The 13,951-nt window shown below is 40.2% G+C and overlaps 1 protein-coding gene across 14 annotated transcripts in view; it reads right to left on the bottom strand.

The window, feature by feature from the left end:
- Positions 1 to 13,951, bottom strand: part of LOC143139664 (neurexin-3a) — a 236,513-nt gene that overhangs the window by 64,653 nt on the left and 157,909 nt on the right. For all 14 annotated transcript variants that reach the window (XM_076300321.1, XM_076300319.1, XM_076300324.1 and 11 more), the window contains one exon: positions 1,727 to 1,908. In XM_076300321.1, the coding sequence (XP_076156436.1) occupies positions 1,727 to 1,908 (182 nt within the window). The remainder of the gene's footprint in view (positions 1 to 1,726; positions 1,909 to 13,951) is intronic.

Below are 13,951 nucleotides of genomic sequence, written 5' to 3'. Positions count from 1 at the left end.
TATACATGTAATCTATACCTTTTGCATTCATTCCTTCTCTTATCTCAGCCCAAAATGTATATAATCTATACCTTTTGCATTCATTCCTTCTCTTATCTCAGCCCAAAATTTATATACAGTACATGTAATCTATACCTTTTGCATTCATTCATTCTCTTATCTCAGCCCAAATCCAATTTATGTTCATGATCATCAGATTGAGATATCAAAATATAATTGATTTCCCTTCTCATCTATTGCTATTGCTGCTTATTTCTCCTAAGGAGGGGTTGGGGGGGGGGGGTGGATAGAAACAGGTCAAGTTTCATTTCAATGTTTGCTTTCCTACGGGAACTTACCAACAATCACTAACACAAAATTAAACTAGAGCCCAAGGTACTCTGAAGCTAATCTACAGCCTAAACTACTCTTTAGTCTCTCAAAATAACATAGACAAGCCATCCAGTTAAGCTAGCATTGAGCACTGTGGCTACTTTGCTACATCCCTGCCTCCATGCTGATAAAGATGCATTTTCATTGGGAAGTTTAGCTCTTATTGATTGTGACACCTTCACTTGAAAGGGAGGATAGAGAGGACCTCTGAGAAATCAGTGTGTGTAATGCTCCCCGAGCACTGGGAGCCACTTCAGAGTGCGCAGGTTAATTATTAATAAGGCAAGGCACAGCAGAGGAAATAGAATCACACACTCTCTCTCTCTCACACACACACACACATACAATGGACACTCACACACACACACACACACACACACACACACACACACACACACACACACACACAATGGACACTCACACACACACACACACACACATACAATGGACACTCACACACACACACACACACACACACATACAATGGAAACTCACACACACACACACACACACACACACACACACACACACACACACACACACACACACACACACACGATGTACACTCACACACACACAATGTACACACACACACACACACACACACACAAAATGTACACTCTCTACACACACACACTTTCCCCTGAGCAGTTTACACACTGTTAAAGCTATGTTCTTCAAAGTGCCGAGGTAGTGCTGTGAATGTTAAGCACCATTTGCATTTTGTTGACACTTGTACACGTGCTGGCATGTTGGCAGTGACGCACGCTGGGACTAGCCTGCAGGCTAGCGTCCTACAATGACGGGATATTTAGTGTGCTCCGACTCAAAGGGGTGCAATGATCTAAGTGTGCATTATAATGACACAAATGATGACGCAAACATGTTTAATTTGCATTAAACGTCTTTGTGTTTCTACCACTCCGAGCAAAGCTTTTTATCAGATTGACTTTCCTAGATGTCTATCAACTGCACCTACTACATTGATTGCAAATAATGAAATTCCTTGGACAGAGTCTCTGCATGAAATCCTGGGTTGCAAACAAGCACTCCCACACCAACCCACCCCCATTTAGATATATTTTACCCCTGCATTGCATACAACAGAACTGGGAAAAGTAGAATGGGCATAAATTATATAATGACTAGATTATGTAATAAATGAGCATTATTATTATTTTTACTATATTAATATTGTTATTACCGTTATGGATAAATACATGTTATAAATGGATAATTACTTTCTGTTTGGAATTCCTGTTTGTAATTTCCATTCCACTCTTCATAAGTCTATGGTATGGTGTAGAAATAAAACAGCTTTTCATGCTAGTAAACGATGGATGTTTGCACTCACGATGTGAAGCATGATGTAGTCTCCCAGGCCCTCGGCGCTGTCTATGCGCACCAGGATGCCGTCTTTGAGCGATGTGCTGAACCCCACGGTCAGTCGGTCCGTGCGCGTACTGGGCCTCTCGTTGGCCGGCCAGCTGAACATGATCTGACCTCCTCCTCTGCCGAAGATGTACGTGGTTCCAGCTGCAAACACACAAACAAGAGGAATAAAAGACGTCAGGTCAACTCAAGGTCAAACTCTCAGGTTTTCGCTCTGTAATTGGGCTTCATAATATTGTTAATGTTGAAGTTGAATTGTGAAATTTTATGTCAGAAAGTTGTGCAGTATCTATAGAAATATTATGAAAATGTCACATTTGTGATAGACGTACTACCATATCCACCAACTTTAACATAAAACCTTTGACATTAATATACAATTCAAATGTATGTAAAAAAAAAACACAACAACCAGCCAGGTTAATGAAAAAGCATAAAAATTCAAATGTTTCCACAGTGTGCACAATTTGGCCAATTTGCCCGTTCGGGCACAGACTTTAGTGAGAAACGAACAGGTTTTCGGGAAGTCTAATCATGGCCTTTTCCCCTGAGCCTACCTGTCACACATTAAACCGCTCTAATGACAACACCAAAAGGCCACTTGGCTGATGAAACACCATTAACATGCTCTCTGGCACTTCAGGCGTCTGGGCCAAAGTCTTTGAGAATGACCCTTTGAGAATGATTTTGATATTGCTATCATCTCTCTCCTCTCTCCTTGTCCACACAGGGTCGGGTCTAACGCTAGAGAGGGGCCTCTGCATGAATAATGCCCGTAGCTGATCCGGAGAAGCCGTTCATCCCCAGGGAGTTTGCTCAGGAGGTCTCTTCGAGAAACACGGAGCCCTGCTCTACTTTAACACGCCTCGAGCCAGGGAATATGTCAGTCGACGGCCACAGATGACTTCTCCATTTGTCATGCATTATGCCGCGTGACATCAAGCGACTACCACTGTGTGTGTGTCCCTCCCCACCAGGGCTGTATCTGTCACAGTGGAGCATGTCCAGGGGTCTCTGCCTGAAAGCCCTGGAGGCGGTGAGAAATGAACTGCTGCCTCTCTGGGTGCAAGAGATCACCTACTGGGCTCCCCGCGGACTCCATCTCAGCATAAGAGTGCTACATTACACATCTACCTCGTCTACGGTGGCCTGTGGGGACCATCCCTGGAGTGTGTGTGTCTTTGAAGCACCTGGCACACAGCTGTTTACAACGCCGCCTTCCTCGAGAGCCCTAGTGGATTGAAACAGCTGGTGCTCAGTGCTCATATCGGTCTAAAGGGAGTTCACTGACCGAGCAGACACCTATTGCTTCTCATTCACTCGGCCATTAAGAGCTGCTTTTGTGCCCTTAATTATTGTTATGCCTTGCATGTGTACACATGCACAAAAATACACAGACACAGTCAACACAAATGATCTCCTAATCCAAAATATTAATTTAATGTAAATTGCATAACCATACCATAAATGTACACAAGCAAGTCAAAAGCAGTCAGCAGAAATAATAACTTTTGCCAAGTCTGGCTACTTCATGGACTTTTGAAGATAATTCAAATAAGTTAGATTATTAAACACATGCGCAATAGATGTTGTAGGATCTGCTCTTAAGTGGCAATAAACAAACAACAACTATTTAAAATTAGATAGCTGAAAATTAACTTAGCCTTGGGACACAAGGCTGTGACACACTTCAGTTAGCTTGACATTAGCAGGCACAGCTATAAAGCCTGATAAACATTGTTATGTAAATGGGTTGCTAAATGAGATATTATAAACATTGGGCTGTTAGTCATTAGTAATATGTAAATAGAGGCCTGAGGATGAGGAGATTATGATAAGCTCACTATACATCATGTTTATCTCTAACTTTGTCTATAATAATTCAACTCATTGGTCTCCATTTGATATTGTATTAAACGGTCAGTGGAAACACACACACATTGAACAGGACGAACAGAAAAAGCTGACGACAGTGTGAGGACAAAGGGCCGGAGAAGTGCTTGGTGACTTGGTGAAAAGCAGTCAAGTCTTTTGTCACATCGATTTCAATATCCTCCATTATTAATGCTTTGCTGCAAATGATTAAAAAGTCTGATATTAACTCCCAATGAATGATGAATACTTGTACAAGAACTATGCACATTTAACGTCCCTGTGCCAGTTTGCGGTACTCTATTCTCTGAGCCAATTAGTTGGGCAGTCGTTGCCATTGATTGGCCATAATGCTTTATGCCTCCATGCCTTATTCCTCACATATTGAATTCGGGATCGTTTGTGTCTGACTAATTTTACATTAATATTTACATTGTAAAATGTAATGAAAGGGAATAGAGTCTAATGAAGTTAATGACTACTTCAGCAAAACTAGCACACCCTGCAGGCAAGCCATTACCTTTTAACACTTAATTGCAATGATATGTAGATGTTTTACCACCATGGGACAGCCATTTAAAACAGTTAAGGAGTCTACATGAACATTTCTTTATGCATACTAATGAGGAGGTTGACTAATTTCCATAATGCATTCCTCATATGTGTGAACAAGCAAAGCTCTGGAATGTCTGAAGAGGAGGAGAGTAGCTTCTGGTAAAAGCAGGGAGGATGCTCTTTGTAATTAATCAGCCGGCTAAGCCCCACTGAAAATCTGCTAATGGCCATTTTAAGCTGTTAGACGCTGAATGTAATGGATTACAAAAAAAACACATATTCTTTCCTCCTGACAAACTTTCCTCAGATTACAGCATGCAGTTTATTTGTGAGAGAAAAATATGTCCGAGGTTTTTAAGAAGGTTACATTTTGTTTTCGCAAGGTGCCATTTAAAGATGTGGGGTTAAGTTTTGCTTGACCTAATGTGTTTTTCCTGCTGACCATAATGGCCAATGTTCACCTGACCCTGAAAAAGACCCAGCGGTCTACAACCATTACTTTCGACAGGAAAACTTCGGTCGAGAGCCCAGTTTCAGCATTAAACAAAAGCCTGCTGCTGCCTCAGTTTCTTATTAAGAACTACATGCCAACTGCCATGTTTCTCGCCTCTTTCAATGTGACATTCCCTCCTTTTTTCACTAGAGGTGAAATGGCCTTTGATTAACACAACCTCATAGTTTAATTATCCATAATCATCAAGACACGATCGTAGCGCTGATTGAAGCTCTTACTTTACCATGTTATTTTTCAGATTAATACAGTTTTGTGACTGCCATTCATTTTCAACTGCAAATGAAATCATTTGACATTTCAGATATCGGCCTGTTGCTGAAGATGTTATCAAGCTTATCTTAAAAGAAAAAGTAGCTGTGGTTATTTGATAAATGTCATTTCATATCTGGCTAATTACTTGACTGTAAATTTGTACACAGCCTTGGTCTGCAAAGTCACGAGTATAAACTAATTAATGTAACACAGCACATGTCCAATACTTACACAGGTTCACAGAACACATGACTTGTGAAGGATGTCTTGCCTCTACCATGGTCAACATCTATATTTAATGTGATATACTTCTATATTTTTTATATATTTCTACATTAAATATACTTCTATATTGCTTGTAAGTGTGGGGCGGAGGTAGCGTAGCGGTTAAGGAGCTGGGCTAGCATGCAGTAGCCTGAAAAGTAAAAGCTTCCACCATTGTGTCTCTGAGCAAGGAAATGAACAAGGACTATGGTCCATGTAATATAAATGACATGTTGCTTTGGATAAAAGAGTCTCTGCTAAATTAATATGTAATTCAGTATTTGTAAGTAAGTAAAAAGGCCTTGAAAGCACACCATGGAGAGTAGCACACACACTAGTGTGGACTGAGAATGTACAGTATACACGGATGATTCAAGTCTGAAACCCTGCTTGAAAACAAATAATCTAAAAAGGTTTAACACTGAGATATGTAACACTGAATACATTATCTGTCTGAGTGGGTTGATGGACGTTGACGTACTGAATTTCCATTGATATTCTGGTACAGAAGGGGGGAGAGTTGTCTTTTGTTTGAATGCAAGTTCAGAATGTAGGCCAAGCCTGCTTTGATCCTTCTGGTATCAGATTATTCGTCATTCAATCTATCAATCTATCTCAATCTTTAAACACACACACACGCACACACACAGCGTCTCTAACTCACACATACACATAATCAACCCCCCCCAAAACACACACACACACACACACCCTGATACACTATATTAGATGCCACATCTCTCTGTGAGATGATTCAGAGAAGCTTCACTATCACACTTTCTGAGCGGGGATCACGAAGAGCCTTGGAATCTATCAGCTGTGCAATTGGCTTTCAGCTCCTTAGACAAGGGCGTGATCAGAGAGGGAGCATTGTGTAGGTTGACTGTTTGGGGTGACATCGAACATCTACTCTGAATATGAAAAAGCACGCTCCGTAAGAAATAACACCATCTAACGTGATTATATTAAATCTGGTGGGCGAGGAAACCTTGTGGGTCGGCTGGCACAAGACAGAAAATGTGACTAATGAAAATTAAATAAATCCCCACGTATAGAGGCAGAAATGTTCACATCCCCACTGCTCTTTGGTTTCCTGTGATAGGCATTTGATGAAGAAGCTAAATACAGCATTGCATCATAAGAGGAGAGAAAACACACAAATGTATGGTGGGTTAGCTTTTACAGTGTGAGTGAACAACTCAACCAAAAGACCTAAACAGCTTAAGGAATTTTTTGCAACTGTATTTTCACTATGTTTGCTGTATATTATGGTGCACCATGGGGTAGTGCCACGTCCATGTGTGTGATTGGCTGTTAGTTCCTGGAATGTGTTATGTGTGGGACTGTTGTTTTTGTTTGATGTTATTATTGTTCATTGTTATCATTTCTATAAGAGGGATCACTGGAGCACGAAGATGTTTGGATTGGGTAATTGAATGTGAAAAAGATGCAGAAATGACTAAGGTTACGTGGTCGGCTTACATCTTCATCAGAGTCCATTAAAAACCTTTCTGTTTTGTTTTGTGTTCCAGTGGTCAATAAAGTGGCTCTCCTGTAAAGCAAGGCCAACTCCATAGACTCATGCGTGCTGTAACAGCATCACAGCTTAGGTGTGGGTGGGAGGGTTGTGGACTAGCATGCTTCTGAGCATTCCTTCATTTCATCATGTCCAATCGCTAATCAGTATTCCTGTAAAGCCTCTTTCATAAACAGGATCGAAGTGGCGCTCTTTTGTTTACGACGGCTTTCACCAATGCACCATGACAACAACATTTGACTTATCTCATCTACTGCGGGATCTGACTTCTAGGCATGTTTTTTTTACAGTCTATGGTTGCACTCCAACTTCAGGCACTATACGCTTTCTCACTCCGGAATCAACGAAACAACAACACATTGCATCATAAACACCTGCATTCCAATATAGAGAATAAGAGATGATCTGCACAGCAGATATCTAGTGTGTGAATCATCTCTTATTCTTTTGGATACTCTTGTACGGGATCTTGCACCCATCCAATTTAGGCCTGGGGAATGGGGATGTGCATAGCCTTGTACTGCTTACTTCTAGGGCCCTAATTTAGATAACAAAGTGTAGAGTCAGTCAGTCAAGTCAAGGAGGTTCTGGTGCATAAATTAAAACCATCATGTTGCTTGTGAGAGATTTTAGAAGACCCACAAATGTCTTTGCTGAGGATCTTGCAAATGGTACACCATTTGCAAATAGATTTTGCATAGTTACTAACTTAGCTTTAGTGGGACTTTAGACTGTTCACTTTGCCTGACATTTAAAGGTGCTCTAAGCAATGCCACCCGTTTAGGCTTAATCATTTTATGTCACTTACTGCAAACATCACCTAACCAACCGCTAGCTGTCTGTGTCCTGAATACACTGTAAAAGAACGTTTTACAGCCCAGGCTCCAAAAACGGCAACAAAAACAACCTGGGCAAACCTAGCCCATAAAAACATAACAAACTGTTCCAGCAAAGCACAGACGAGATGCGCGTTTAGGAGAGTTTCAATTGCACGGGAGCAGCACGGGAGGGAGGGGGAGGAAGTAGCGAGCTAGCTCTCTGTTTTGTTTGAAAGTCAACAGAAGTGACGTTGCCCAGCATTGCTTAAAGCACCTTTAAATTAGGGCCCATAATGTCTCTGTAGTAATGGCTTCTCACAACTACACAGAGAATGGCTCACTCTTATCTGGACGTTCCACAGTCATTGACTACGCACCTATTTTTTCAGTTGAGTAACACTGCTATGCCAACATTACCGTAAACATCTTTGCACTGGGCGAGATTGGTCACAGCAACAACTATGAGGTGGGTGACACTGTTAGGCCACATCATAAAAAATGACAGTTATCATGTCTTGGGATGTGATGACAGTGTGAATCAATGTGAATCATATCAAAGAGCCATCCTATCATAACAGACATCTGTCACAGACATTCTGTCACAATGGGTAATTGCTTAAGAGTTGATGACTGATGCTAATTTGTTTGTGATGGCAGGAGAGCTCTGATTGCTTTCAACGGGAAACTATTGGACAAAAACGTCACAAAGGACAAGGTTGTGGCTGGGCCCTGACTTAATCTGGTGTATTGAGTATAAAAATAGAGAAGGCATTTTGTACTGTTCATTTGCTAAGGATACACTTCCCCTGAAGTAATAAAGACCTGACAAGACATTAATTATATGCTAAGTAGAGAGCAATTAACAAACATTAGCCATTAGCCTGACACAGGTTACCATGCCATCAAATGCAGTGACAGCCATCAAATAATTGGTTGGTAAAAGAGCAGGGTTTGGGTAAAGTGTGATTTTGTATTTCTCCTAGAAAAAATGGAGCTCAATATCATCAATGTAAGATTATGGCCATTCTCTTATATTTTCTATGTTCAACTCCAAAGAAACAGCCTTCCTCTTATCTTAGAATAAGTCCAATTTAACTTTAACTATTCTTTCCTCTTTAACTGATTTGTCTGAAATAATTATCTCGAGATTATTAGTAAGATTCAAGGAAAACTTGATTGGCTAAAATGAGCCTGCACAATAAGCACATCAAAATAACTCTTCAATTTTCTTGTGTTCTTCCTGTCATTCTCAAACTGGACAGGGCCATTTTTTAGATAGAAAAGACCATCACAGACATAACCTCAGACATTCAGTCAGTGCTTTCCTTTTAATGACCTACACAGAGATGGGCAGAGATGAAACACCTTTTCTCTGCACAGTATGCAGGTGAAACATGTCCAGAGTGACACCATCACAAGTATGACCGATCACAGGATGCGTCAACAAGCGACTGCAGCGAGTGGAATGAAGCCTACGTGGAGGAGCAGTGTCACGGCGGTGGCGAGGGATAACTAACCGAGTTCCGGAAGAGCTCAGCTGTGTTCGCTCTGAGGGAAAGGTTACAGTAAGAGGTGATGATGTCAACACCTCCCACCCGTCATCAGTGCGGGCAGAGAGAGTCAGCAGAGCAGCTCATCAGCAGAGAGGAGGGACCACAGTGCCTTGACTAGCTAAAGTTAAAGTTAAAGTCGACGTATTCAGCAGACGCTTTCATCCAAAGCGACTTGGATTCACAATTAGTTCAGGAATTGAACGCAGACTGACCAATTGTGAGGCCATGATGTAATCACTGCCCCACCAAACCCATTGACAGCTGATGGCTAAGGCTTACACTAAGCAGATAAAGCTAGCTCAGGCTGAAAACCGAGCTGAGACCAGGACCTGATGTGGCCCTGATGTGGACCTGATGTGGACCTGATGCAGATCTCATGTAGCCCTTATGTGGTCTTGATCAGGATTCAGCTGAATTCACTCCAGAGTCAAATGTAATGTGGTCAGGAACTACCATGGTTATCGGTTTCCTTCAGAAAGTGGGACGTGATGCGATGGTCGACAGCAATGCATAGAGCCAGCCCTGAAGGAAGAAAACTGAAGCCTGCTTGATTGAAAGGCATGTCCCTGACTTATTAGTTCGCCGTCTCTGGGAAATCAAATCAAATATATAAAGAAATAAATCAAGCTGTCTCTTCGCTCCAACTAAACGTCAAGACACATTTCATGCTCTGCTTTTCAACTTATGAAACTCATCCTTAAAGCAGACAGCTCGTATTTTTCTTTTTGCATGTGTTTTGCATACCGCCCCCCCCCCCCAGACTCATGGAAAAAAGCTTCAGCTCTTTACCTTCGTTCCAGTTAACACCCGCACATACAAAACAGCGCTATACAATTTACAAGCATCACCAAAAATGAAAGATCCTAATAAAATCAGATGAATGTGATGACATGATTAGGGAGGAAAGCTTGTTAAAACATTCACTATGCTACTGTAGCCGTTCAGGGGAGCATATAGTAGGCTGCTTGATGTACATTATGTGGACTTCTCTAAATGGGAATTTGCATTGCATATGATTGAGTCCACACAATCTTAATACACCTCTGTTAAACTGACTAGTATTTACAAATGATAAAATAGTGATATGAATAACATTGGGACCCATATAATGGTGTTTGGTATTCTGCATGCACAGAGCTGTAATACTCAGTTTGGGTTGAATTAGAGGTGACACCTAGACTGACATATTTCCATATCTTTAGAGATTTTCTGTTGACATGAGACGTATCTTTAGAAGCGTACTCTTTTTGAGAGGCTAGTATGCAGACTAATAGCTCTCTCCATTTTCCTCTTTCCCCCTCCTCCTCCTCTGTGTGGAATACATCCCAGCTAGTTATGTCGTCCTCCAGACCTACCAGTGTCACCCTCATGAACTTTAGTTCCCCTAAGTTGTCATGACAACCCCCTCTCCTCTCCTCTCCTTCTCACAGACACTCTGCTCACACTACAGCCGCTGTGGGCGAGCGGCGAGAACATTACGAGGTGCCGTCAGTCAGCCTGATCTGGGCCTCATCTGGACCACCGCCGACCCACCAGTGAGTTGTACCCCCGGGATGTAATGACTGCTCTCAGTGTCCTTTTCACGGAAAAGTGGGGGAAAGTTTCTGGCTCGAGTTTAGCAGCGAAGAGCAATGAGCTTGGCCCTTATGAGGCACCCTCAGCTAAAAGCAGCATAAGTGTACCACTACAACTTAATACAACATCATTAGGGCTGGGATAAACGATTATTTTTTAAACGATTAATCTAGCGATTATTTCTTCGATGCATCAATTAATCTAACGATAAATTTTTTCAGTCCGATTCGATTTCGATTCGATTATCGATTATCTCCCCATTAATTGACTAATAGCAATTTATACATGTTGATTTACATGTCTGAATGAAAAAACATGAATTCCTTAACATTGCAATATATGTTTATTGCTCTTAAAATTCCAAAATAAAAGACTATACAAGTGTAATGCATTCTTAGTCAGAGGTAGCATTCAATAAAGTTTAGTAGTGTATAGGTCTAACTGAGTGCCTGTCACTTTAAGACGTTCATGAGGGAACCCTTGCAATTGTAACACTTAACACAGTTAAAGGCTGCTGATGTGTGGATGCAATTCATAACGTAGTTAGTTCAAATAACGGTTCGTACTACTTCTCCAAGGGACAAGCACTTTGTAGGGATGCACGATATATCGGCGGCCAATATATTAGCGATAAGTGAAAAAATGAAAATATTATTATCGGTCCGATAACAGAATTCTGGCCAATAATTTGCACCGATATTTTCAAGTCCTAATTTAGGCCTACGTAAGGTCCGTCCTGCTACACTGAGCTACTTGAGCTTGGTTGGCTATACTTTTTCCTCAATATAATGTTAGCGGTGTGAATGTATTTCACCACTCTAACAAAATCTGTGGATATGCATTCATTTGGGAATCTGTGCATCTCAAAATCCTCTCGTGAATGATCCGCCATTTAACCTTAACAGAGCGGAGCTCATCCCTATCTAGAGCCGTCTTGTGCTGGTGTGTTTGCAATTTACCGCGCTGGTCGGGGAAACAAATAAACAAACTCGTTAGTGGGACGAGTACATAAGTAGGCCTAGTTCTAAGTTGTGTTTTAGTATTATATTTGCATTACTTTAGCTTGGGTTTTGTATTATTACCCAGAAATATGCTAACCATTCGTGCTTCAGTTCCAGACAGGTCATCATAATAAGTTATTAAAACCTTCGGGGCTAACGCCTTTCATTTCTGCTGCAGCAGGTTGTGCGCAACAGAGTAGACGGACATAAGATACAGTCTGAGGAGTTGCAGCTTTATTCAGTTGAAGTTTCCCTCACAAACTCTGCTATACGCTATACTGTAGCTTATTTCAAGCTGAGCCGTTTATGAGCGTTTAGTCCTAAATTAAAACGATTCAAACTCTCTAGCCACTCACTCGCAATTCACTGATGTCAGGTTCACTTAAAGGAGCCACACATACTGTAGGGCTAGGCTACTGTTATGTTGTTGACTGCCGTACTATTGAGGATTATTATGAGTTTTGTCCATCATTTGGTGGTAGGTAAAATTACTGCAATAAAATTATGCTTATTAAATGCTTTCCCCAAATCACTTTTCACATTTTTTTTTCAAGAGTAATATTATCGGTTATCGTATCGGTATCGGCCACAACAAACCAATAAATGGGCATTTCTCAGATTTCGGGCCTATTTGGGTTACTGAAATTTTGAAAAATAAAATTCAAAATTTTACTAATTGGTATGCATCAAATTATTAGTCATTTTGATAGGAGTAACCTTGTGAGCTTGGTTGAGACCACAATGTAAGGGAATTTATGATTTTTTGTCATTTTTCAGGTAAATGTCATTACCATCACATCATCTAATATGTACATTTTAAAGATGAAATGGTCAATCAATGATCAATCAATGATCAATTATGGTTTCACATGAAGTCTATTTTTATCTTGAACTTATTAGAATTGTTGAATATTACTTACAACATGAATTATAGTCGTTTAAGTATCTTATTTTTTAATTTTTTCACTCAACCCTGGCTTGGAATTTCATTTATTTGAAATAAATGCCATATATCATATCTGTTTTCATCCAGTGGCAATTTAGACTGTCCAACATTGTCAAAAATATCTAATTAATGTCATTTATTGTAATTTATACATAATCTATTGGCAAAAATATGCATGGTGATGGTGATGACATTGCAGTTCTGGTAATGACATTTGTTGCGGTGATGACAAATCACTGATCGTAATCTATTGCAATTAAATGTTTATAATTTAGAAACCCAAGTTGAACTGACTTTGTGAAAAAAAAACTTATTTCTTTTAAAAAGAGTACTTTAAATGTATCTGCAAAAATGTCATCACCAACACAGTCGTCATTTCCACTACATTTCAAGCTATAATGTGCTGGTAATGACTGTGTTGGTGATGACATTTATACCGAAAAACTACCCTGAGAAGCAAAAATGATCACCATGCAAGTGTAGCTAGCTTTCTACATGTAATGTACATCATTTAAACTATTAAAGTCATTTTAAAATTTCAGGAATATTCAAAAATACAGAAATACAATGCGTATGGTAATGACACATAATAAGTGTACATGCCCAAAACGAGGGATAAAGAGTAGATTTTCTTATGTTTCTGGACATCAAGGCATCAATCTTTCTGCTTGTCACCCATGTATTCCACTGTGATAATAGGTGACCATGGTTACCAAATATTTTTTTGATGAAAAAACAGTAGCAAAGTGCCTTTATGTAGAGTGTGCTGGTAATGACGGCTAAACCATGGGACAGGTAAACATTAAGCAAAATAAAGCAGGAAATGCATATATATGCATAATGTGTGCATGCAGTTCATTAGTTCAGATAACATTTAACCCATTTACTCCTAAAATGCCTGCTAAAAACGCCTATAGAATCCTATGGCATTCAAGACTAAATAACCTTATTTCCTGAGGGTTTTCTGAAAACATACTAAAAATTGTCAACGTTTACCAAAATTTAATATCTAAGCCTCTGTAGCACCTAGAAACATGACATAAAAAGCATGCTGCGCTACGCAGCATCCAGCGGGAGGGTCAATGTTGCGTCATGCAGCATCCAGCGTGAATGGGTTAATTCATATGCATGATTTTTTAAATGAATTTTTGATAAATAATGTTTGAGATATGGCACAATATGTGAAAACTCTGGTTGCGGACAACACCAAAACACTGATATTGTACCATAAAACACCAATAAAATTTGTCTAAATCATGAGTAGGAGCAACCATTAAAAAAGTCTAGGCTTGTTTTTCTT

Source organism: Alosa pseudoharengus, unplaced genomic scaffold (genome assembly GCF_046254945.1).
Source record: "Alosa pseudoharengus isolate Yale_2024_CS ecotype anadromous, Long Island Sound unplaced genomic scaffold, YU_APseudo_1.1 YU_APseudo_1.1_scf_22, whole genome shotgun sequence".
Lineage (NCBI taxonomy): Eukaryota > Metazoa > Chordata > Actinopteri > Clupeiformes > Clupeidae > Alosa > Alosa pseudoharengus.
This window is presented reverse-complemented; position numbering and strand designations above follow the sequence as displayed.